This window comes from Hyperolius riggenbachi, chromosome 3 (genome assembly GCF_040937935.1).
Source record: "Hyperolius riggenbachi isolate aHypRig1 chromosome 3, aHypRig1.pri, whole genome shotgun sequence".
Lineage (NCBI taxonomy): Eukaryota > Metazoa > Chordata > Amphibia > Anura > Hyperoliidae > Hyperolius > Hyperolius riggenbachi.
In genome coordinates, this window is record NC_090648.1 from 88,866,118 (window position 1) to 88,893,157 (window position 27,040).

The 27,040-nt window shown below is 46.7% G+C and overlaps 1 protein-coding gene across 3 annotated transcripts; it reads left to right on the top strand.

Annotated features, from left to right (window-relative positions):
• Nucleotides 1–201: 201 nt before the first annotated feature.
• Nucleotides 202–24,330, top strand: LOC137562811 (histone chaperone asf1b). 3 transcript variants are annotated; one of them, XM_068274524.1, is made up of 5 exons: nucleotides 202–278; nucleotides 11,536–11,682; nucleotides 19,968–20,083; nucleotides 20,964–21,140; nucleotides 22,698–24,330. In XM_068274524.1, exons 2-5 carry the CDS (start codon nucleotides 11,574–11,576, stop codon nucleotides 22,896–22,898), a joined length of 603 nt encoding a protein of 200 aa, XP_068130625.1. In that variant the 5' UTR covers nucleotides 202–278; nucleotides 11,536–11,573; the 3' UTR covers nucleotides 22,899–24,330. The 3 variants fall into 3 exon arrangements, with proteins under 3 accessions (XP_068130625.1, XP_068130626.1, XP_068130624.1); XM_068274525.1 differs by lacking the exon at nucleotides 202–278 and adding an exon at nucleotides 317–335; XM_068274523.1 differs by lacking the exon at nucleotides 202–278 and adding an exon at nucleotides 393–670.
• Nucleotides 24,331–27,040: the final 2,710 nt, after the last annotated feature.

Genomic DNA, 27,040 nt, shown 5'->3' on the forward strand with positions numbered 1-27,040 from the left:
AGTTCTACATACAGATGAGGTGATGCGGCGCTCAATTTACTGAATATTTCATAATAAGTATAAAATCGCGCGCACTTCTGGCGCGCTGCTCAAACCACGTGTCACCGCGAACCTCCGCCCTTAAATTGCAGGGCGTTCCATGCCAAACTCGGCCCCTTATCGCAGCAGGGCAGGAGCGCGGGAAGGAATGTCAGCTGCTACAGAGTGCCCGCCCATTTGCTAACTAATCCCGCGCAGGTTCATGACGTCAGGTTCCCGGGCAGCCATGTTTAGTATGGGTATGGTAATCAGGCTGGTATCATGCATGAATCCATACAGTGACCCTCGCACATGTGGTAAAGGTCCTGTGACTCTTTTAGGGGCTCCGCCGTAACGCTACCACTACAGCAAATTCAGCAACACCCCCGTTACGCCTAACATGCAGCACCGCTATGGGGCGCCTTGTTGTCGGACTTGGCGGGGGATTGGTGTGCCGGGCGGGTCACATGATGCGGCAGAGAGGAGAGTAGGCGGGGCTAGCGGCGGCAGTCTGGATCGCAGGGGGTTCGCGCGGGAGACAAACGGAGAGCGGGAAAGGGCGCGCGGCAGCGAGGAGTGAGGAGAGCAGCGGCGACACCACCTGTACCCATATCCCGGGACCGGAGACTGCCTCGCGCCTGCTTCCCTTTGTGTGAGTCCTGCGGCTGCTGAGCCACATTATCATAATAACCTCGCCATAGTCCCGGGCTTTCCCACTTCCCTATGTTACGCTGCATGTATTATCTCCTGTCTGCTATAGTATTATCTCATGCCTGTGTTACCCTATGGTAGTACCTCCTGCCTGTGTTACCCTATAGCAGTACCTCCTGCCTGTGTTACCCTATAGCAGTACCTCCTGCCTGTGTTACCCTATAGCAGTACCTCCTGCCTGTGTTACCCTATGGTAGTACCTCCTGCCTGTGTTACCCTATGGTAGTACCTCCTGCCTGTGTTACCCTATGGTAGTACCTCCTGCCTGTGTTACCCTATGGTAGTACCTCCTGCCTGTGTTACCCTATGGTAGTACCTCCTGCCTGTGTTACCCTATGGTAGTACCTCCTGCCTGTGTTACCCTATGGTAGTACCTCCTGCCTGTGTTACCCTATGGTAGTACCTCCTGCCTGTGTTACCCTATGGTAGTACCTCCTGCCTGTGTTACCCTATGGTAGTACCTCCTGCCTGTGTTACCCTATGGTAGTACCTCCTGCCTGTGTTACCCTATGGTAGTACCTCCTGCCTGTGTTACCCTATGGTAGTACCTCCTGCCTGTGTTACCCTATGGTAGTACCTCCTGCCTGTGTTACCCTATGGTAGTACCTCCTGCCTGTGTTACCCTATGGTAGTACCTCCTGCCTGTGTTACCCTATGGTAGTACCTCCTGCCTGTGTTACCCTATGGTAGTACCTCCTGCCTGTGTTACCCTATGGTAGTACCTCCTGCCTGTGTTACCCTATGGTAGTACCTCCTGCCTGTGTTACCCTATGGTAGTACCTCCTGCCTGTGTTACCCTATGGTAGTACCTCCTGCCTGTGTTACCCTATGGTAGTACCTCCTGCCTGTGTTACCCTATGGTAGTACCTCCTGCCTACCTGCCTGTAGTATTATCTCCTGCCCTAACTCTGTAAAAGTATCTCCTGTCTTTAAGCCTCATGTACATGGTACAATTTTCCATTAGATAGCTCTAATGAGAAATTGTGTAGTGTGTAGACATCCAAATTGTTTCAGATCAATTTTGCAATAGATTTTGCTTTGATAAGTACCCAAAATCTATTGTAAAATCTAACGCAATCCCATTGGACAGGTTGGAAATTATCTAGTAGATCCAATCTGATGGAAACTTGTATTGTGTAGATTAAGGCTTAAAGCTGCATCTACACTATAAGATGCTGCAGCAATCCGGCGGCTTGATTAGCCGACGGATCGCCTCTTCCGCGTCCCTGCTCACCGCGCGTGCGCCGCATTCGATTCCCCGCCGGCGCCGCTTACCTTCCGCTTGATTCCCTGCCATTGTCCCCTCACGGGGAGCGAGCAGGGAATCGGCGGTGCGGAGATCCATCCTGTCGGATCTTATCAATCGAGCCGCATCAGCGGCTCGATTAATAAGGAGCATCGCGGCCGCATCTACTCGTGTAGATGCGGCTTTACTCTGTTGAAGTAGTATCTTCTGCCTGTGTTACCCTGCCTACTATCTCCTGCCCTGTGTAATGCTGGGTACACATGATGCGATTTTTCCGCTCAATTCTGCACTCAATTCTCTTATCTCCCGCTCGTTTTTCTTATCTTTTTCCTTTCACTTCTATGAGAAATCGAGCGCATCTATTGAGCGGAAAAACGTATTGTGTGTACCCAGCATTACTCTGTATTAGTAGTAGTATCTCCTGCTTGTGCTACCTTGTAGTAGTATCTCCTGCTTGTGCTACCTTGTAGTAGTATCTCCTGCTTGTGCTACCTTGTAGTAGTATCTCCTGCTTGTGCTACCTTGTAGTATTATCTCCTGCCTGTGTTATGCTGGGTACACGCCATACGTTTTTCCGCTCGATAGATGGATCCGATAGATAATTCCCGTCATGTCCGATATTTCTTCCGATTGGGTCTGCGCTCTATTTCTAATAGAAGTGAATGGAAAAGATAAGAAAAACCAGCGGAAGATAAGAGAATCGAGTGCAGAATCGAGCGGGAAGATCAGAACGTGTGTACCCAGCATTACCCTGTAGGTTCTCTTGCCTGTGTTATCCTATAGTATTAGCTCCTGTCTGCTATAGTAGTATCTCCTGCCTGTGTTGCTCTGTAGCATTATTTCCTACCTGTTTTACCCTGTAGTCAGGGGCTTAACTATAAATTATGGGCCCTCACAAATCTTTGATGGGGCTCCCGAAAACACCTGATCTGAAGGATGGAGCCCTTTAATAGTGAGAGCTGAGTAGTAGTTGCGGTCCCCCTACAGCTCTGGGCCCCCCTGTGGCTGCTCCCCTGTAGTTACGCTCCTGCCTGTGTTACCCAATAGTAGTATTGCCTCTGTCCTGCCTGTTACCCTATAGTAGTAGTATTTTCTGTCATTGTTACCCTACAGCAGTATCATCTTCTGCCTGCTGTAGTATTCTTTCCAACGCTGTGCAGGAGAGCATCTGACTGCCGGTGAATTCCCCACCTGTTAGCTGCCCATGTGAGAGAGGCCTTAAAGGGGAACTGAAGAGAGAGGTATATGGAGGCTGTCCTGTTTATTTCCTTTTAATCAATACCAGTTGCCTGTCCTCCCTGCTGATCCTCTGCCTCTAATACTATTAGCCATAGCCCCTGAACAAGCATACAGCAGATCAGGTGTTTCAGTGGTTCAGACTTTAAAGTCAGATCTGACAAGACTAGCTGCATGCTTGTTTCTGGTTTTATTCAGATACTACTGCAGAGAAATAGACCAGCAGAGCTGCCAGGCAACTGGTATTGATTAAAAGGAAATAAACATGACAGCCTCCATATACCTCTCTCTTCAGTTCCCCTTTAAAGGGAAGGTTCACGGTCCCTAAAAAAAAATACTAATCCACTTACCTGGGGCTTCCTCCAGCCCGTGGCAGACAGCCCGTGCCCTCGGCGCCGCTCCGCAGGCTCCCGGTCTTCTCCGGTGGTGCATCCGACCTGGCCAGGCCGACTGCCAGGTCGGGCTCTTCTGCGCTCCAAAATGCGCCTCACGTGGGCGCACTGACGTCATCGGACATCCTCCGGGCTGTACTGTGCAGGCGCAGTAGTTCTGAGCCTGCGCAGTACAACCCGGAGGGCGTCCGATGATGTCAGCGCACCCGCGTGAGGCGCATTTTGGAGCGCAGAAGAGCCCGACCTGGCAGCCGGCCTGGCCGATCGGGTGCGCCACCGGAGGAGACCGGGAGCCTGTGGAGCGACGCCGAGGGCACGGGCTGGAGGAAGCCCCAGGTAAGTGGGTTAGCAATTTTTTTTTCCCGGGACCGTGAAAGGGACTGAGAAGTGTTATAACAGAGCGATTTTCCAAGCATTTTTAATAAAACGTACACTTGTACTCTCTAAAAAAAAAAGTGCTACACAAAAAACTCTAAAAATTGCTCGGTATAAATCGGAAATCGCTAGGCACATGCCTGCAATCTCTTAGAAAAATCACTTCTAAAAACGCTGAGCGTTTGCGATTACGCTAGTGCTTTTAGGTGTGCACCGGTCCTAAAGGTACAGCATTTTTCTGGGGCAAATGAAGGTTACGTTTAGTAGATATGTTGACACTAGTTTGCTTTAGAGGATCCAGCAGGAAACCTCATAGGGAACAGTTTTCCAATTGAATATTTAGGTACTTTTTTGCGTTTGCTAATGAAGTACGTAAAAATAATTTTTAAGTCTTTGTGGCAGAGTGAGTATATACTGTAGGCGAGGTATCATTTCACCCTGAAAATCCCCTGGCTGTCAGATGACTGAAGTTGTACTTTACTAGAAGCCTCTGAACGTTTCTTCAGACAGCCTAAAAAATGAGACATTTCTGCTCTGTGTACAAAGCTTATTTCTAGTCAAGTCATGAGCATAACGGGCACAAAATATGCTTGCGTTACTTTGGATGCAGTGAAGCATACAGTTCAATGAAAAGCAGGGTTAGGGTAGGCAGAGAATAGGATGGGAAGAGAGCCGGGAGCCCAATCTGGTGTAGTATTGTGAGTTAAAGTTGGAATTTTTAATAAAGTAGTTCAAAAGTTTTTATACTCACAAAATTGGGTTGCAAGCCAGTCAACCATGTAGTGAGCATGCGGTGAAGTACCGTCCCCGCTCGGCCTTGTCTGCCCGTGGTCGCTGCTCCTTCAAACAATCCACTAGCCAAAAGTGTTAACCCCAGGCTTGGGGTGATTCGCCAGTAGGGTGGGAGGAGAGGCGCCCGAAGTGTGCGTATCTGATATGACTAATTCTAAGGTATGGTATTTAGATTAGAAAGTATTGGATGGTCCTACCTTACAAAAGTAGTCCATTCACTCGGTATTACAAACAGGAATAAAAACTTTTTCTGGCACTTTTAAATGACAACGCGTTTTGCGGAAACACCGCTTCCTCAGGTCGAATGCTGTGCCTTAAAGAGGCTCTGTAACAAAATTTTCAGCCTTATTTCTTCTATCCTATAAGTTCTTATACCTGTTCTAATGTGGTCTGGATTACTGCAGCCTTTTCTAGTTGCACAGTGGCTGTATTATTTCTGTTATATAATCTAATCTTCCTTCCTTTGTCAGCTTTGTCGGCTCAGGCTGGAATGTGCTGCTCTGCTTGTGATAGAAAGAAGCTATACACACCCTCTCCACGCCCCCTCCAGGCTCTGTATGAGTCACAGACTGAGCTTCTCTCAGCCTATCACATGCTAGTTAGCAGCCATGTCTTTTGTTTGTAAACTCTGCCTAAAACTGGCAATTACAAGCCAGGATCACAGCAGGGAGTGGCAGAAACAGCACAGAGGGGCCCAGGAGAACATAATGAATAGAATGGTATGCTTTTTATTGTAAGAATTTGAGTACAGATTCTCTTTAAAGAAACAAACAGGGCACTTGGGAACAATGCAAGAACTCTACCGCATCTGAGTTCAAAATACAATATACAAAGCAATAAAAGAACAGTACAATATATAAAAAATATATTATAAAATCAACATCAGTGAAATATAAAAAAAAGTGACGCATGCTAACTTTGACAGGGCTCGAAGCATAGTAGAAAGGGCTTCAAAGTGAATAGGTAAAGGTAAGTCTAAAATTTGTACATCTAAGAGACACTATTGGGCATAGGGTAATTTCCCCTATTTAGAAGGGCTATATGATATGTGCATATGAACAGCTTGGGAGCTGGCCTAGTGTTGAAGTTTGGGGATCTCATAAAGGTCTACTCGAAATGGAAACCAATGAGGGGCATACTCCAGCCCCTGGCAGCCGCTTTTGCGACTACCCGGGTGCCTGATCCACGCAGAACTGTCCCATCCAGCTGGAGAGGAGGTCAGCCAGGTCCCATCCAGCTGGAGAGGAGGTTGTATCCAGGGCTGTGGAGTCGGTACATATGAGATGCCTCCTTACTATAGTAAAATATATAATTAGGGTTTAATAAATAACGGATGCCTGCATCCTATAGTTAATTGTCGGTGGGGTTTATGGGAGACCACTGCGGGAAGTATGGGAGGGAACATAGAAGAGGTCAGCATGATTACTTATAGAAAGATTACATGTGGTGGGCCAAAAAAAGTAATTAAGGACTCACCGCTCGGTAGAATTCAGCAATCCTAGGCGCCTGTATGGTCGGCGCTCTCCCTTCACTTCCATTGTAATGTGTGCTTTTACTGGTAAAGCACTTCATGCAGTGTGCTACCATATTGCAACGCGTTAGAACGCAACGGCTGCACTTTGAACGTTTAACAGGTGGTGCCAGTAAGCTGAGTTACAAAGCAGTCGCTGCGCCGCACCCCTGTGAACGTGGCCTCAGACTTTCATGCTAGGAAGTTTGGCGGTACCAGGGCTTTGTCACTCTGTACGTTACTATGTTGTATCCTGTGACACACATGGAGTGTGCAATCTGCAGTGACAGCAGACATTCCACTGCTGCTTTGAAAGAAACCAGAGGTGTGAGAGCTATGGAAGCTGCCATATTTATTTCCTTTTAAACAATACCAGTTGCCAGGCAGCCCTGCTGATCTTTCTGCTCAGTAGGGTCTTAACTAAATTGCACACCTGAAACAAGCATGCAGCAGATCGTTCAGGAACAGCCTTATCAGTCCGCCGACAGTGCGTAAACACTCACTACTGTGTGCTGAAAGTCCGCCCAGCAGGAGGGTCTGACAGACCTGTTGTTGGCTTCCGTAGTGCGTGTACGCAGCTATAGACATCTGATCTGCATGCTTGTTCAAGGTCTATGGTTTTAGAGGCAGAGGATCAGCATGGCAGCCAAACAATGTGTAGTGTTTCCCTCTCACCTTGGGTTTCCTTTAAAGGAGTTCTGTTGAGCTTTTAAAAAACAAAAACTGCCACTTACCTGGGGGGGGGGGGGGCTTCTATCAGTCCCCTGCAGCTGGAGTGACCCATGCCATCCTCTTCCAATGCGCTATTCCCCACCGCCGTCACCGGTGTAATTATTCGTCTAACTAGATGGATGGAAGTGCGACTGCGTGGCACGTGTCACCGGGAGCTTACAACGCAGACGCAGTGTAGGAAAACTTTGTACTACGCCTGCGCAGTAAGCTTTTGCTGACGCACGCGGCTCAGGCCGCGCCGCCGCGCTGCTATTCGTCTAGACAAATAATTACACCGGTGCCGGCAACAGGGAATGGCGCATCAGAAGAGGACGGCACGGGACATTCCAGCTACAGGGGGCCAATGGAAGCCCCCAGGTAAGTGGCAGTTTTTGTTTTTTAAAAGCTCAACAGAACCCCTTTTAAAGGACAACTTTAAGTGGGGGCTGCAATATTAATTTCCTTTTAAACAACACCAGTTGCCTGGCAGCTCTGCTGGTCTATTTGGCTGCAGTATTGTCTAAAGCACACCAGAAACAAGCATGCAGCTAATCTTGCCAGATCCGATAATGTCAAACACCTCATCTGCTGCATGCTTGTTCAGGGTCTATGGCTAAAATTATTAGTCAGGATCAGCAGGATAACCAGGCAACTGGTATTGCTTAACCTTTTGAGGACCACGTGCATTAGATTCTACGCCGCACTTGTGGCTGTTCTAGCCTGATGCGGCGTAGAATCTACGCCGGCCCGCCATTTCCGCTCCCGACGCGATCGTGCGCACCTGGAGGGGGAGATTAAGCTGTCATATTGACAGCTGACATCTCCCCTGAGTGATCAGTAGCCATCGCGTATGGCTGCTGATCACGTGATCACTACGATCGCCGGCGGATTGTAGTGATCACTTTGACAGCTGCGGTGGCAGGGGGGAAAGAAGAGAATCCACTCACCTCCCTGCCGTTCCCGCGGCGATCGGCGCTCCCCACCGCTCTTTCCGGCATCTCTGCTCGTTGTGACGTAAGTCCCCGGCCGCGGCTTGATGACGTGATCAAGCCGCGACCCGGGACTTAGCGTCAGAACGAGTGGGGATGTCGGAGAGAACGGTGGTGTCTGCAGCGGCTCATCGCTGGAGCCTGGAAGGTGAGTGATGGCTGCTGAAAGGGGGGACACCTGGCCACACAGGGACACACACACCAGCAAGCCCTAACAGGATGCCGCTGCCTGGCCCCCAAATGCGCCCCCGTCCCTCCAATGCAAAAGTGCCTGGTCCTTAAAGGGAACCTTAACTGAACGGGGGGGTAAAGAGTTTTACTTACCTGGGGCTATTACCAGCCCCCTGCAGCAGTCCTGTGCCCTCGGCGCCGCTCTGGAATCCTCAGGTCCCCCGCTGTCACTTAGTTTCGTTTTTGACGACTCACCAGTCGCCGGCCGCCATGCGTATTATTGGACGCATTCACCAATGCAATTAGCGCTATTGCGGACCGCAACGCGTACAAAAGTACGCGTTGCCGCATATCTACGCGTGCGGAACGCGGCAATGCGTATTTTTGTACGCGTTGCGGTCCGCAATAGCGCTAATTGCATTGGTGAATGCGTCCAATAATACGCATGGCGACTGAGTCGTCAAAAACGAAACTAAGTGACAGCGGGGGACCATAGGATTCCAGAGCGGCGCCGAGGGCACAGGACTGCTTCAGGGGGCTGGTAATAGCCCCAGGTAAGTAAAACTCTTTACCCCCCGTTCAGTTAAGGTTCCCTTTAAGGGGGGTTAGGTGGCCAGTCCTGAAAGGCTTAAAAGGAAATTAATATGGCAGCCTCCACATACCTCTTGTTACAGTTGTTCTTAAAGGGCATTTTTCCACCTGAGCGGGTTACAGAGCATTTTGCTGCATCAGGGAAACGCTGCCTATTCCAGCAATAGTATGCCATCCAAATCGCATACCAGTACAATTCTGGAAGGCATGCAGCAGTTTTCATTTCACGAATAGAATCCCTATAGTTTTGCGGCTGTGCAGGAACCCGAGGTGGAAGGGATATGGAGGCTGACCTGTTTTTTTCCTTTTAAAGGGACTCCGAGCAGTGCAGAAACTATGGAAAGATGCATATCATTTTTAAGCTCTCTTTCTCCTCTTTCCAATGATATATAAACCACCGCCCTACGCCTTTTAGTTTTCTCTATTTTCGTGATTGAAATTGCCGCGGCCGTGATTTCAATCGCGAAAATAGAGAAAACTAAAAGGCGTAGGGCGACGATTTAGGTGTCACCAGAAAGAGGAGAAAGAGAGCTTTAAAATGATATCCATCTTTCCATAGTTACTTGTATAAGGCTAGGTCCACACTAGACACAGTTGCAGGACGGACCCTGCAGTCCGGATCAGGGGAAGTACCCACCGTACTGCAAACTGATGAAAGTGCATCAGTTTCCGTTCAGGTTTTTCCCTGACAGAAAACGTCTCCATCATTAGGAAGGAGTGGGAGGATTTTTTTGGGCCAATCCTAAAGCTCAGGCTATCCGTTTTAACATCCGTTTTTTGCCAGTGGAGCTGGAGATGCGTTTTCTCATTGCTTTCACTACCCCCTACGTGTATCCGTGGTCCTGATCCGTTGCGTGAAAATGCAGCAGATCCGGACCTTCCGTTCAGGTTTTGAAAACGGATCCCCGCAAACGCAGACGGATCCGTTTTTTACTTGGGTAAGGCTGGCTGCTATTTTCAACATTAGTATCCGGGACTCCGTTTTTCATCAGGTTTGAAAAACGCAGCCACGGATACGTTTCCGGACCTAGTGTGGACCAGCTCTTACACAGGATGATACTTTCCCCAGTGTCAGCAGCTCCATTTAGCAGAAAAAGTCGCCCTGTGTAATACAATGTAACTATGGAAAGATGGATATCATTTTAAAGCTCTTTCTCCTCTTTCTGGCAACACCTAAATCGTCGCCCTACGCCTTTTAGTTTTCTCTATTTTCGCGATTGAAATCGCGGCCGCGGCAATTTCAATCGCGAAAATAGTGAAAACTAAAAGGCGTAGGGCGGCAGTTTATATATCATTGGAAAGAGAAGAAAGAGAGCTTTAAAATGATATGCATCTTTCCATAGTTTCTGCACTGCTCGGAGTCCCTTTAAATAATGCACATTGCCTGGTTGTCATGCTGAGCTTTTGTTTCCAATACCCTCAGCCATAGACCCTGATTAAGCATGCAAATCAGATGTCTCTTGACAAAATTAGCTGCATGCTGGTTTCAGGTGAGTGGTTTAGACCCCACTGACCAGAAAGATCAGCAGGACAGCGAGGCAACTGGTATAATTTAAAAGGAAAATAAATATGGCAGCTTCCATCGGTCTCACACCCTGGGGGAGAGAGAGAGAGATATAGTACGCAATATTGTACAACCTCATTCAGTGTTTTTGAATGGGGTCGGTGCTGCACTGAATAGCAAAGAACCAATATGGTGGCGCCATGTTTCTAGTATAAATAAGCCCTCATAGAATAACTGAGCATTTTGCACAGGCCAGGTGGTGAGGCATCGTATACACAGTGTTGTAAATGTTTGGATGATAACAGTGCTTTCCTGAGTGAGGCTGAAAATCTCATACAATGTACTGCAGAGGCAACCATACTAAATTCCACCTACAGGGGGAGCTAACATAGTAAAAACTGGACAATTTTGTTGCCACAATAGGTGACTTTAGAAGAAGCTTCTTATACTATACTACATAACGTTCTTGTTTTGCAGTCATCAGTATACTGACTGCAATGCTATATGGTAGGTCGGTGTTAGGATGGTTATGGTATCATTAATTTTATTATTGTATAATCTATGTAAACAGCAGACTGCAAGACACACACCGTTTTGTCACATGTAGAATGATTTACAGCAAAGTCCCCATTTACTGGAACTCGGGCAACTGTAGGTTTGAACTAACTGGCATGCCTGAGGGGATAAGAGACTGCTTTTTTGGGGAGTTGCTAGCCTTAAAATGCCTGGAGCTCCTCCAGCGACGTCCTGTTGCTCCTAGCATGCTCCTATTGGCTTTCTGACCTCTGTGCACGGCTCCCAGCATGTCAACTGGCTCGACGCGGGTCATGTGACATGCTGGGAGCTGTACATTGTGCACCGGTCGTCGCTGGAAGAGTGGTGAGTATCTAATGCTGGGGGGGCGTTATGCTTTTTATGGCAACCGGCAAGCTCATGTATCCGGCATCAGGCGATCCCGGTGCCAGATACCGGGGGACTGCTGTACATTGCTGGTAACAGTAACTATTAAAGGCGATGTATCGAGTGAATTTGTACACCTTTAAATCAGTAAAATCCAGTGGGTTTTTTTGTTTTTCTCGAGATTCTCATTCAAGTGAATGAGAATGTGTTTTTCAAGATACAGCGGAAAGGTACGGATTTGCAGCTAGTAGAAAAGGGTTTTCTGGTTGTGAAAAACGAGAAGCTGAAGCAGTATACATCAACATTGTGTCCCATGTACTGTGCTTTACATTTCACATAACAGGAGGAGGTTGTCTTGTAATTGTTGATATATGCTTTTCTTTCTGCAGCAATTGTACCCATCGTTTGAAAACCCTTCATCGGCATAATGGCGAAAGTACAGATACTCAACATGGTTGTCTTGGATAATCCCTGCCAATTTCATAACCCTTTCCAGTTTGAGATTACCTTTGAATGTGTAGAAGAGCTGCCAGATGGTAAGTGACCCACTGTCTCCAACAAACATGTGGTCTGTATGCCTCTCATGGATTACTCAGAGCAGGAGTGTCCATCTCCAGTGCAGAGGGCCGTAGCCATGCCAGTGTTCAGGATGGATTAAGAAATGTGTTCTGCCTGATGAATCCACACCTTTCCTGATTCAGTCCTGTCCATTATGAATTTGTGCCAAAAAATGTGTGAGGACCTCAGTCCTTAGGGCCTACTCACACTGGGACGATTAGTGGTTAGTGCATGCAGCTTTTTTTGAGAAATCGCGATTGCAATGTTAAGGCACTAATTGCGATTGCTTAACCAATTAACCTTCCTGGACGTAAAAGTTACGTCCAGGAGGCCATGTGCGCGCCTGCGTGCCCCCGCTGCCGATCGCGCGCATGCATGCGCGCTCCTGGCCCGCGGTTTGTTAGCCAGGCAATCAGTGAATCGGGCTATGGTGCCCAATCACTGATTCCTCTTCCCCGCAGAAAAAGCGACAGCTTCGCTTTTTCTGGCTCTAGCATCCCTCTAAGCGTACATGTTACGCTTAGTGACGTCACTAAACTCATGGCTGCCATCTTGTGGCCAAAAAGTAAAACTACACCTAAATGTAAAAAAAATATAAAAATCACATTTACATTTAAAAATGACAATTTACATCCCACCCTCCAAAAAATACCCACATAAAATGTTAAATTAAAAAAAAAGTAAATATTTACCTAAGGGTCTAAACTTTTTAAATATCAAAGTAAAGATGAAATATTTCTTTTTTTTTTTTTTTTTTTTAAATTATAAGCTTGTAAATAGTGATGGATGCAAAACGTAAAAAATGCACTTTTATTTTCAAATAAACTATTGTCGCCATACATTGTGATAGGGACATAATTTAAATTGTGTAATAACCGGGACAAATAGGCAAATACAATACGTGGGTTTTAATTATGGAGGCATGTATTATTTTAAAACTATAATGGCCGAAAACTGAGAAATAATGATTTTTTTAGTTTTTTTTCTTATTCTTCCTGTTAAAATGCATTTACAGTAAAGTGGCTCTTAGCTAAATGTACCCTCTAAAGAAAGCCTAATTGGTGGCGGAAAAAACAAGATATAGGTCAGTTAATTGTGATAAGTAGTGATAAAGTTATAGGCTTATGAATGGGAGGTGAACATTCGGATGCATAAAGTGAAAACGACTGAATGCGAAGAGGTTAAAAAAATCAAGAAAATGTTCAGTAAAAAATACGTTTACCACGATAAAAAACGCCACCGCAAAACGCTAGTGCTAATTGCAAGTGGTTTGGCGTTTTTTTTAACTTACCTGGGGCTTCCTCCAGCCCCATAAGCATGGATGCGTCCCTCGCTGACTTCCCACAGTCCGACCAGAATCCTCCGTTCAGCTGCAATCAAACCCCGGTACGCGGCTCAGTCTGACTTAGTGACGTCGGCCGGGGCCTTCTGCGCTTGCACAGAACGCGCTTCATGACGTCACTGAGCCAAATACTGTAGAAGAATGTGGCTTAACAGAGGACGGCGAGAGAGGCATCCAGGCTTATGGGACTGGAGGAAGCCCCAGGTAAGTAAAAAAAAAAAAGCCACTTCCTCTCTGGGTTCAACCAGCACCCCGAAGCCATCCTGTGGCGTGTGGCGCGCCGAACCGATCCTCTGCTCCCTCGCCGCGGCTTACTTAGTTTCTGAGCCCGCTGACCCTTGCCACGCAGATCGTCATAGGCATTCACCTCAGCGAATGCGTCTTGCGCAGTAAGTGAGAGCCTCTTACTGCGTCTGACGTGAATGCGTACGAGGATGCACGTGGCAAGGGTCGGTTCAGCACGCTGCGGGCACAGGATGGCTGTGGGGGAGCTGGTCTAAGCCCCAGGTAAGTGAAACTTGGATTTTTTTTTTTTTTTCAGTTAAGGATCACTTTAAAGAGGAACTCCAGTGTAAATAATGTCATAAAAGTGCTTCATTTTTACAATAATGATGTATAAATGATTTAGGCTGTGATTGCCCATTGTAAAATCTTTCCTCTCCCTGATTTACATTCTGACATTTATCACATGGTGACCTTTTTACTGCTGGCATGTGATGTCACTGGAAGTAGCTGCTGCTTGCTTTTTTGGCAGTTGGAAACAGCTGTTTCCCACAATGCAATGAGCTTTATAGACAGGAAACTGCCAGGACCATGGTCCTCAGTTTCATGTGGGAGGGGTTTCACCACAATATCAGCCATACAGCGCCCCCTGAAGATCCGTTTGAGAAAAGGAAAAGATTTCTCATGGGAAAGAGGGTATCAGCTACTGATTGGGATGAAGTTCAATTCTTGGTCACGGTTTCCCTTTAAGGACTGGAGTTGGACATACCTGACTTCGAACAATTAGTGGGCAGCAAACCAAATCTAATTTGCCCCTTTTTTTTCTGGTTCTATGACATATAAAAGATCTCCTTTTCTGCTGGAGGCTCCTAACTAACCTTACTTCTGGAAATTAATCTATGTAATAGAGAAATGTTGTGTAGTTGTTCTTGTCTAGCTGTGCAGCTATACATACGGTAACAAACCTGTTTACAATCCAGCTTGCTAAGCTCAATGTATATATATTCGCTATGTGCCTAGTGCAGTTGCAGATCTCAGCAGCGTTCAGAAATGCTAACCTAACAGGGAAGCCTCTGGATCATATAGAGGCTTCCCAAAGTGCCGCTCACCGGGACCCATTCACCTAACATCGGATGTGATTACTGGAAAGCCCTTGTCCGCAATCTTCAGGGGGCTGCAATGTGGGGCAACCAACGGCGTAGGAAACAGGACTGTGGAGTTGGTACGAAAATTATCTGACTCCTCCGTTTGATTCCTCGATGCAGACTCCTCTAATTTGCATATATTGTCATATATAACAAGCTAGTTGGTTGAAAGTATGTAACATAAAAGCAGGGATGTGGGGTCGGTACAAAAATCACCCGACTCCTCAGATTATGATACCACTGACTCCAGGTACCAAAATAGCTCCAACGCCTAGACTCCTTATTCAGATACTTACCAGTGCTGTGGATTTGGTACAGAAATCATCACTCTTCAGTTTATGAAAATTCCGAATCCAGGTACCCAAAATTGCTTCGACTCCACAGCCCTGCATAAAAGGTGTTTCATCGCTGCCAAAGCTTAGGCATTTTAAAGCAATGTTAAAATGGCATCTGCTTTTGGGAACAAAACAAAGCTCCTGGGCAGGAAGTTGACACTCTACCCTGTCGGCCATCCTCGCCTGTCATTGCAAACCTGAATTCCCTGGCACGTTGTCTGTATTCACCGGAGCCCCATATCAGCCAGGTTCCAGCGTGTAGCCCTGCCACCTTGCAGAAAAGGGCCTCTGCCTTTTCTATTTCTGATGTAGAAAAGGCCAAGGGCATTGTCTGTAAGGGAGCAGAGCTATGCTCCAGAACCCAGCTGATAACAGGGTTCCAGTGAATCTTATTAAAGGACTTACGAGGCGAAATATGTTAAATAATAATTACCTGCATGAAATATCAATGCACGGAGGATGCCATCTGCGCCCTCCGTGTCTTTCCACCGGGTCCCCGCAGCTGAATGTCCACCTCCCGACCCCACAGACCGGGTCGGGCTTTCCTGCCTCTTCCAATATGGCCGACGGAGCTAGCTGTGGCTGCGCAGTCCGCATATGCGCGAGTGTGGCTGCGCAGCTCTAGGGCCAACCCCCCGATCCACGGTACAGGCTATTTCCTGTTGCGTGGATTGGGGGGTTGGCCCTAGAGCTGCTCAGCCGTACTCGAGCATATGCGGACTGCGCAGCCGCGGCTAGCTCCGTCAGCCATATTGGAAGAGGCAGGAGAGCCCGGGGGGGGGGGCATTCAGCTGCGGGGACCCGGCGGAAAGACACGGAGGGCGCCCTCCGTGCATTGATATTTCATGCAGGGAATTACCTTTTTTAACCTATTTTGCCTCGTAAGTTCTTTAAACAGACAATGTGGTGGGACATTCTAAATTTTAAGCATTAACCCTTTGCACTCATATGTCCCGCATAGCGGGACATACGGAAAAGCCCGATGCGCTCCTATGTCCCACTATGCGGGACATCCCTGCAGCGGCGGTTTGCAGCGCATCGGGACCGCCACAAACCGCCGATCACCATGCGACTGTTTGTGGGCATGTATTACTACATGCCCACACTGTCTGTGCCCCCCAGCCCCATACCTTGTTTCCCTTATCAGCACTAGACGGAAGTGACAAAATGTCACTTCCTTTTCTTTCCTGGTGGTTTTGTTGTTGTTGTTTTTTTAAATAAAAAGTAGTTGCTGGTTCATTTTTGCAGATTCCATTCTGCAAAGAAAATGAAAAATAATTGCAGATTAAATTTTTTTTCTTGCAGATTGCCTGCAAAGTTATATAAATAATAAATGGCATCCTATGGGATGGACTGGGGGAGGGTGTAAATAGTAGCCAGTATTTTATTGCTAATCTGCCCAATCGAAATACCAACGATTGCATTGTGTGTAGGGACAGTAAGACCCCGGGTTGCGGGCATAAAACCACCTATTGCGAAACTTGCTCACGCAGGCCCGGATTACACCCAGGAAACTGTTTTTCAATTTACCATACCTTCGCTTTCTCCTCTGCTACCAGCCAATAGAAGATGCCAACCTGTCCAAATAAGGTATCAAATTAAACATTATAATGTGTTCTTTAAAATAAGATATACCATGTTACGGTGTTATGTCCCATGTTAAAATGGGAGAGCGAGTAAGAGGGAGAGCGCATTTCTTAACAAGTTCACCCCCAAGGGTTTTTACTCTAACGGACCAGAGCAATTTTCACTTGTCAGTGCTCCTCCCTTTTATTCCCTAATAACTTTTATACTACTTATCACAAGAAAATGATCTATACCTCGTTTTTTTCACCACCAATTAGGCTTTCTGTGGGTAGTACATTTTGCTAAGAATTTTTTTATTCTAAATGCATTTTAATGAGAAAAAAATAGAAAAAAAAATCATTTCTCAGTTTTCAGCCATTATAGTTTTAAAATTAAACATTCTCCTGTGGATAAAACAAACACATTGTATTTGCCCAGTTGTCCCGATTATTAAACCATTTAAATTATGTCCCTATCACAATGTATGGCGACAGTATATATTATTTTGAAATATAGGTGTTATTTTTCTGTTCTGTTTTTTTTTGTTCTGGCCATAATTACAAGCCCCTATGTAATAAATTAAAATTAATTTTCCCCCATAAAATATAGATTAAAAAAAGCTGAGTCCCTAAGGCAAGTATTTATTTTAAGCTGATTTTTTTTTTTTACAAGTGTTTTCTTTTGGAGGGGGAGTGTTGTAAGTGTAATTTTATTAATTTTATTACTCGTGTATGTACTTGTAAATGTATGTATTTTGTACGTGTCATATACTTTTTGGCCACAAGATGGCGCTAGTGAACACTCGTTATAGTAAGTGTTAACTTTTTTTTTTTTACACTTTATTTAATTGTTACATTTCCTGTTTTTGTGAATGGACCTAGCTGCTGTTCGCGGTCACGTCCATTCACTCCAGGCACTGCGATTGGGTAGAGGACCGTTTGTTCCTCTTCCCCAATCCCTCAGCACGGGATCCCGACGGAAATGGCGCCCGTAGCGGCGTGCACACGGCGGTAGCAGCGGCGAGAACGCGCGACTTATTAATACGTCATGTTGCCGTTAATAGGGTAAAGCATGACATTTTAATACGTTAGGATGCCACTAAATGGTTAAAAAAAAAAACCTCCGCGCAGAAATGACTTCCTTTAGGTAAGAACTCCGAGTGGAAAGGGTTAATGTACCTTTGTGTTTTTTATGTACACAAGACATGCACTTTAAACTGTACCTGGAGGCAGGGCTGTGGAGTCGGTACAAAAATCTTCCAACTCCGACTCCTCGGTTTATGAAACCACGACTCCGAATACCCAAAATAGCTCAGACTCCGACTCCTTAGTCTAATACTTAACAGGGCTATGGATTGTGTACATAAATCATCTGACTCCGACTCCTCACTTTATGAAATCAACGACTCCGACTCCGGGTGCCCAAAATTGTCCCGACTCCTCGACTCCAATTCCGACTCCACAGCCCTGCCTGGAGGGAGGGGCAAAAAGGTAACCTTAGGCTGTACTTACTGCGGAAGGGGAATCCTCTGGATCCTAAAGGGTCTTCCTCACCAGAGGTGATCCAGTGCTGGGACGCCTTGCTTTCATGTAGAAGGGAGGAGCAGTTCCGTGAATTATTTTCCAAAATGGTATAATTACAAATATCCTTGCATTGGATACCGATCTTAAAGGGAATGTCCAAGCAAAATAAAAAAATGAGTTTCACTTACCTGGGGCTTCTACCAGCCCCATGTAGCCATCCTGTGCCCTCGTAGTCACTCACTGCTGCTCCAGTCCCCCGCTGGCAGCTTGCGGACCTCGAAGGCCGGCGGGACGCATTGCGTACATTTTACGCATTCCCGCTAGTGCAGGAACATTAACACATACATTTTTACGCATTACTGGTTTAATGCGTAAAAATTTACGCATTGAACCAGTAACGCGTAAAAATGTATGTGTTAATGTTCCTGCACTAGCGGGAATGCGTAAAAATGTACGCAATGCGGCCCCTGACCTCCGAGGTCGGCAAGCTGTCAGCGGGGGACTGGAGCAGCAGTGAGTGACTGCGAGGGCACAGGATGGCTGCATGGGGCTGGTAGAAGCCCCAGGTAGGTGAAACTCATTTTTTTATTTTGCTTGAACCTTCCCTTTAAAGGGAAGGTTCAGGGAGGGTGGGTAAAAAATAAAAATCAAATTCCACTTACCCGGGGCTTCCTCCAGCCCGTGGCAGGCAGGAGGTGCCCTCGCCGCCGCTCCCGGTGGCCGACCCGACCTGGCCAGGCCGGCTGCCAGGTCGGGCTCTTCTGCGCTCCAAGGCCCGGAACTTCTGCGTCCCACGCCGGCGCTCTGACGTCCTCCGGGCTCTACTGCGCATGCGCAGAACTACTGCGCATGCGCAGTAGAGCCCGGAGGACGTCCGATGACGTCAGAGCGCCGGCGTGGGACGCAGAAGTTCCGGGCCTTGGAGCGCAGAAGAGCCCGACCTGGCAGCCGGCCTGGCCAGGTCGGGTCGGCCACCGGAGACCACCGGGAGCCTGCGGAGCGGCGGCGAGGGCACCTCCTGCCTGCCACGGGCTGGAGGAAGCCCCGGGTAAGTGGAATTTGATTTTTATTTTTTACCCACCCTCCCTGAACCTTTCCTTTAAGCTAGGAAGTAAATTGAACCAAACTCAACTGCACATCTATCTATTTATTTTAGTATTTATATAGCGCTGACCTATTACGCAGCGCTGTACAGCATATATTGTCTTGTCACTAACTGTCCCTCAAAGAAGCTCACAATCTAGTCCCTACCACAGTTATATGTCTAGGTATGTATCATGTATTGCATGTGTCATAGTCTAAGGCCAATTTAGGGGGAAGCCAATGAACTTATATGTATGTTTTTGGGGTGTGGGAGGAAACCAGAGTGTCTGGAGGAAACCCACGCAGACACGGGCAGAACATATTAACTCCTTGCACCTGCCTGGGATTCAAAAACCAGGGACCCATCGCTGCAAGGCGAAAGAGCTATCCACTACGCCACTGTGCTGCCCAGCATCTCTATAGTTTGATGAAGGAAGTGGCAGCTTTACTTTGAACTTATGCTGAACTGAAATATAATAAAAGACCACATTACTAAGTTGTATTACTGTCTGAAAAATCCATCTCTGCTTAAGTTGCTTTAAGGCATTGTCTAGGGTGGATCTAGTTGTCTGTCTGCCTCGCCAGTGGTGGATGCCTGACAGCCACACGAGTATAAAGGGGATTTACTTGCGCTACAGTGAGGCTTGTATTTTTGGCTTTATGATGGAAGTGAGGACACGAGAGCACCGCTTGCTTTCAGAAGGCGCTGCTGTACTGAAATGACCTAATGATATTCTGCACCATGCTGCTGTGTGATCATTAATTCCATATTGATTATTCATTTCATGGCAAGTAGGGACAACTCTTCCATGTTATGAGTCTGATAACATTGCAGAACATCTCGGTTAACTCTGCGCACACTGCCAGGCTCCTAAGCTGCATTTTAAGATGCTAGTATTGTATTAAATACAAATTCTGATTAAATTCCTTCAGAGCTTGATAGATCTTTTTGTTTTTTTGGTTTTTTTTCCCCTCCAGTATTTGTTCTTTCAGTTCTGGTGTGTTTGATCCTACCATGTTAATCTCAGCCTTTGTGTCTGTTTGCAGATCTGGAGTGGAAGATAATCTATGTGGGCTCAGCAGAAAGCGAGGAGTACGATCAGGTTTTGGATTCGGTGCTGGTAGGGCCGGTCCCAGCCGGGCGCCACATGTTCGTGTTTCAGGTGAGGAAACAACACCTGTCCTTGTTGAAAACACTCACACATACAAGCAGGACATTGATGCACGTACTATTGGTATGCACAGACATTCAGAGATGGTCAGTTAGTGTTATCCAGAGGCTGCAGGTCTGTGGGCACGTTTACTGTAATGGGCACCATTAATTTCAGGCACTATTTTGATTGGTCTCATGGTCAGAAACCATAGTGAATCGGCAAGCAGGCTGTATAAAGCTCGCAGAATGGCGTTGCGACTTTTTCAGTCAGATTGAAGTGCCTTTGTGTTGAATTAGAAAGTATCGATTGTAATATGATTGGGCAGCCAGTGTATGGCCAACATAAGTTAACCCCCTTGGCGGTATGATTCTTTATGGATTATAGGGTCTAAAAGCGGTACAATTTTTTTGCGCCTTTTCAGACCCTAAAACCTGGGGAAAAAAATCATGCTGGCAGGGAGATCTGCACAGCCCCAGTAATCACTCACCCTCCTGGCTCAAACACTGCGGTTATGCCTCCATCCTCCGGAGGGCGCTGCAACTCTAAAGTGAGATTGCCGGCTGTTATGACGGACGAAGAATGGCGTCCGACGTCGGGATCCCTGGCAGGTATGTAGAAACGCTCCCACCGCACGCATTGCTCTGCATAGAGCCTCTGGCGGCTACCCTGAGCCGAAGTCGGGATTACCGCTCTGAGCTGCGGTTTTCCGCCCCGACCCTAGCTTGGGGTTACTGCCAAGGAGGTTAATTGTTTTTTTTTTTTTTTTTTTTTTTAAATAAGTGCCATAATTCTCTGTGGCTCATTGTACAGTTTGGAAGATCTGTAGTGTCTGTATGTGATTTGGATTATATAAACATAAGATTAACATGACCCTTTTTGCCTCTTGTAGGCCGATGCTCCAAATGCCAGCATAATCCCAGAGTCCGATGCCGTGGGGGTTACTGTCGTATTGATCACTTGCACATACAGAGGTCAGGAGTTTATTAGAGTCGGCTACTATGTGAACAATGAATATGTCGATCCTGAGCTTAGAGAGAATCCACCACTGAAACCAGACTTCTGTCAGGTATGTTTACCTCATCTTCTGTTCTCACCATTGGAATGTTTCTAGGTAGGACAAGTAATGACAAATGTTCACTATCCACCACCCTATCCCACCAGTGTATGGAAAGGTGACCATGGCAGTTTGTCTGGGGGAGTCTCAAAACTGATAATTATCCCTCCCTGCTCCACCAGCAGCCCTGCTAAAGGTTCACCATCGGCCAATGCTGTATAATTGTACCCATGGCACTGTACAGACAGTAGCACAACCTGTGATGTCTACAGTAGCTCTACAAGATTTCACAGGCATTACGCTGTGGATACCATATCCTAGGGGGGGGCTGCTGGCAGTTTAGGGCTGGAATGAATAAGCCGAAGTTTTGTAGCTTCATGGGGGACTGCTATTGAGGAACTGCTAATCCCTCAGGAGGAAATAGGAGTCATGTGACATGCAAGGCAGTGAACTCCTCCTGACCCTGTGACTTGTTTGGTGCTGAACAGCAGCAGTTGGGAGTATTCGGATGTTCCAAATTTTGCTATGCTGCATTTGAACACCAACACTAGTAATGTGAGACTAGGCTGCGAGACAACTGTCATTTAAAAAAATAAAAAAAAACCTTTTTAAGAATAGGTTTAAGGGAACCTTAACTGAGGGATATGGATGTTTCCTTTTAAACAATACCAGCTGACTGGCTGTCCTGCTGATCTCTGACTGCAGTAGTGGCTGACTCCCATACCTGAAACAAACATGCGGCTAATCCAGTCTGACTTCAGTCAGAGCACCTGATCTGCATGCTTGTTCAGGGGCTGTGGCTGGAAGTATTAGAGACACAGGATCAGCAGGAGAGTCAGGCAATTATTCTTTTAAAAGGAAAAATCCATATCCTTCTCAGTTTAGGTTCCCTTTAAAGTAGATGAAAAACTATAACTAGTAACTTGTCTGTATATCTTATTTAAAGTTTAAATAGTTTACACACCAAATCTAGCTGCATAAAGTTTAAACAGTATATGATTTCTTCCTGTGATGAGAGCAGCCATATTCTGATTGTCATCAATACACAGGCAAGCTGCTCTGCATCTCCACCCCTCAGCCTATGAAAACTCCAACTCCACTCCCTTCTCCGCCCCCCTCCCCGCCTCTAAAATCTCTGGCTGATAACGCCTCCTCCTTTGGGAAAAGCCACCTCCTCCCCAGACAGAGCTCCCATGAGCACTTGCTACATGGGTCTCAAAATGCCTAGGCACTGGAGGAGTGGTAGGCGAGGCTTGTTTAGTTTATAGGGAATTAGGGCATTAAAACTAACAAATAAAAAAAGTATTTGGCTTGAGGAATGCCCTATAAATGATATGTAAGGGGCACAATTATGAAATGTTCTAGTTTATCTCGGATCCACTTTATGTAACCTCTTGTTCAAATTAATAGATGTAGCATTAATAGTAAAAACAATGATCCTAAAATTGTAAGTTATATTTAGTCTTTTTTTCTTTTCTCACTTATACTGCTGTAACTAGAGTTCGGTGCAGCATAATTATTTTAGTGCGATGTTATGAATGACAGCCAATTTCTTCTGTTTCTCATCAGCTTCAGAGAAATATCTTGGCCTCAAATCCACGCGTGACACGATTTCACATCAACTGGGAGAGTTCGTGCGAGTCAAAGATGGAAGATATCGAGAATGTTGACCCTGCTGTCCATGCCAAACATCCTTCAACTTGTGCCCCAACAAAGGGTCATGCTGGTGCACTCAACCCAATCCCAGAGAACTCCATGGACTGCTTGTGAATGCTGGAGAGCTCGGGCAAGGAAATCTCATTCTAAAATTCTAGTCCTTATGCCCACAATGAAAAATACAAAGACTGTGACAGCACCAGCTAGTGGTCTCTATGATCAATGCCAAATTGTTGTGGTGCCAAGGCTCTGAGACCCCCAGTGCTGTAACCGCTCATACATTTGTGTGACTGAGCACACCATAGTAACACCTGTGATACCACATATGCGTTTATATTCACTTTTCATCTCTGGATTTTTCAAGACTGGTGCAAAGAATGTCATTGTAGCAAAATAGAATAGTCGATAAAGTTTCAACTGATAAAGGATACAAGGATTTGCATTGGTAGTTGTACACAATTTCATCTCTTTAATTCTGGTTTTCTTTGCACCTTCCTTGATAAATCTGTCCTGTTACGTTTGTTTTGCTACAAACTTTTTGGGCCACTGGAGTTTAGCTGTTGCCTGTGCTTCATATACATCCCATAGCTTAAAATGCACTCAAGGTGAGAGTGATATAGAGGCTGTCATATTTATTTCCTTTTAAACAATACCAGTGTCCTGGCAGCCCTGCTGATCTATTTCACTGCAATAGTGTCTGAATTTCATCAGAAACGAGCATGCAGCTAATCTTGTCAGATCTAACAATATTGTCAGGAATACCTGATCTGCTGCATGCTTGTTCAGGGTCTATGGCTGAAAGTGGTAGAGGCAGAGGATCAGCAGGACAGCCAGGCAACTGGTATTGCTTAAAAGGAAATATGGCAGCCTCCAGATCACTCGCCTTGGGTTCACTTTAGCTGTGGCTGTCTTGAAGCACTTCAGCAGCCTAAAGTAAACCTGAAGTGAAAGGCATATGGAGGCTGCCATATTCTTTTGCTTTTAAATGATACCAGTTACCTGGCAGCCCTGCTGATCTGTGTCTGACTCAAACACGCACCCGAGACAAGCATGCAGCTAATCTAGTCATACTTTAGTCAGAAACCTCAGATCTGCATATGCTTGTTCAGGGTCTATGGCTAAAAGTATTGAAGCAGATGCTCCGTAAGACAGCCAGGCAATGTGCATTTTTAACATGAGTCTGAAGTGTAAATAAAACAAAAAATACCTAAGGAGACGGAAGGCTCTGGGTACTATAGAGCATTCCCATTCCTCCTACGGTCCCCACGTTCATGCGCTGAATCTCCCGTTAGCGTCTCCACCACTGCAGGAGGCTTAGGCAATCTTCAGGAGCCAGAGTGCTGCTAAAGCTGGACCGCTCCGTACTGCACATGCGTGGGAATGCGTGCTCATGCATGCACAATACGGAGCCGTGTGTCTTCGGGAGAGCTCGGGCTTCTGAAGATTGCCGGAGGAACAGGAAGGCTCTGTGTTCTCCCCAAGCTCTTTTAGCCGGGTGCTCCACCCGGCTGTCATCGGCTCACCTCCTATGCTGTAAGCAGTTGCTCACAGAAGTACTGGCCTGGCCCTGCATTCTCATCTTGCTCCACCCGACTGTCATTGGCTCACCACCTATGCTGTAAGCAGTCGCTCACAGAAGCACTGGCCTGGCCCTGCATTCTCATCTTTCTCCACCTGGCTACTTTTTTATGCCACCCGGCTGGAAAAAATTTCTGGGGAGAACGCTGGATAGGACCCAGAACCTTTCCTTAAGTGATTATCTGTGTTTTTGCTTTATTTACACTTCATACTCTGTAAAAGGAAATCAACAGGTCAACCTCCATATCCCTCTCAGTTCAGGGGTGCTTTAGCAGACTCTAGATGTTACTATGAGATGCTTGGATGCCTGTGTGAGAGCCATCATCTTGGAAGTTAAGAAAGCCCTGCTAATTAAAAGCACTGCCTCATCCCCCCCCCCCCCCCCCCCCCCCCCCATGCTGTGGCTAAATTCACACAATTTCCTTTTCTTCCCTTGCCTATGGGCAGTTCTGTTGTAAATACATTTTGGCAAAATCTACAATTATTTTGATTACAGTATCTTTTTTTTAATTTATCATATTTGTCTACATCTTGCATTTCCCAAGTTGGGATCTTCCAGTTTACAACCATTCTGACGGGTGCTGCTGTGTTGTATTTCTATCTCTAGCTCATCTGGCCACAGAGTTGCATTCCTGCCATGATTTTTGTGTTACTGGCGGTCTCCTGAGCCACACCCATAGACTTCTTTCTCTCCTGCAATGGATCTGTGACGCTGGATGTGCTGAAGAACAGCAACATTGTTCCCGCCATGCTCGGAAGCAGGCTACTTCCTCAATACCTGGGATACCTCCTTTTGTATCTGGCCTCTTCTGCATCAGAAAGGTGCTTGTACTTTGGCCCAGCACATAGTGGATAACCTCCATAGGGAGGGCGACTCTGGTGCTCACCCCAAGGAAGACAGTGAAGCTCTGATACCACTAGTCCCGCCTTTCTCTGGACTGAACCTTTTCAAAAAATAGCCTCAATTTTTGTAAGATCTTCTGTATTTCTACTGAGATTACTTTTTTTTCCCCCCAGAGACCAAATTCTCCCAGCACAGCGTCTAGTTTTTGTATTCTGTTATGTGGTTTAGATAGTTTGGCCACTGTTTTTGTTTTGTTTTTTGGTCTTTTGTATATTCTATGTATTTGTAAGTAGGCTTTTCTGAAATAAAGCACTTCAGCATGGTGCGGTAATAATGAATTCATAGGCTGTTACTATGAACAATCTTTAGTGTTGTACTGCAGCTTTACCTCTTTATCTCAACTAATGGATCTTTTAATGCTGGACTTTCATGCACAGTTGTTTGCTTTGTCCTCTGCAGCAAAGCTTGTATGTATGTTCCATGCTTTAGCGGCGGTACAGTGCATATTACTTTTTAAAGTAGAAATGTACATAGTGTAGGTCAGCGATGGGCAAACTTGGCTCTCCAGCTTTTAAAGAAAACCTGTACTGAAAAAAAAGTTCCCCTGGGGGGTACTCACCTCAGTAGCCGGAAGCCTCTGGGCCCTATCAAGGCTTCCCCCGTCGTCCTGTGTCCCACGGCGGTCTCGCTGCAGCCCCCGAAACGCACAGGCGACAAATGCGACAGCCTGTTTAATATTTAACTTTCCAGGCTCCAGCTGGGGCACTGTTGGAGCCCCACGGCTCTTCTGATGGAGATAGGTGAAAATAGTCGATCTCCGTCGGGTCCGCTCTACTGCGCAGGATACTTGCGCCTGCGCAGTAGAGCGGCCCAACAGAGATCGGCTATTTTCGCCTATCTCCATAGGAAGAGCGGATCCTGCGCTGGAGCCCGACAGGTAAATACTTACATCGCCGCCGCTCCGGGAGGATTTTCGCCGCCGCCATTGGACACAGGAGGAAGGGGGAAGCCTCAATAGGATCTGGAGGCTTCCCCCACCCGAGGTGAGTACCCCCCAGGGGAGTTTTTTTTATTACAGATTTTCTTTAATCTCCTTGGCGGTAATCCCGAGCTGAGCTCTGGCTATGCCGCACAGGAGGATTGCTCAGGCCCCGCTGGGCCGATTTACATAATTTTTTGTTGTTGTTGCACGCAGCTAGCACTTTGCTAGCTGCGTGAACTCACCGATCGCCGCCGATTCACCGCGTTAGAGGGTGTCGTCTCCCCAAGACCCCTGCACAGCCTGGCCAATCAGTGCCAGGCAGCGCTGAGGGGTGGATCAGGACTCCCTGTGACGTCATCGCGCCCGTCGTTCAGAACGGGATTTCCTGACGGGCCTGATCAGAGGGGGTGGGGGGATGCCGCTGCTCAGCAGCTATCATGTAGGTAGCGCTATGCTAGCTACATGATTTTCAAAAATAAAAAAAACTGCTGTGCTGCCTCCCTGGCGGTTTTAATTGACCGCCAGGAAGGTTAAGGAACTACAAGCCCCACAATGCATTTCCCTTAATGAATCGTGGCTGTCAGACTCCTGCAATGAATTGTGGGACTTGTAGTTCCTTAACAGCTGGAGAGCCAAGTTTGCAGATCACTGGTGTAGGTGAAGCGCAAAGAGAAAATAAGGTAGTTGACTTAGTAGAGGGAAGCCTTTAGGGCACAGGTGTTGAACTCCAGTCCTGGAGGGCCAGATCCATGCCAATGTTTAGGATGAACTGAGAAAGAGAGGAATGCGTTATACCTGATGGACCACGCCTTTCTGGATTCAGACCTGCCAATTTAAATTGAGCTATGTCAA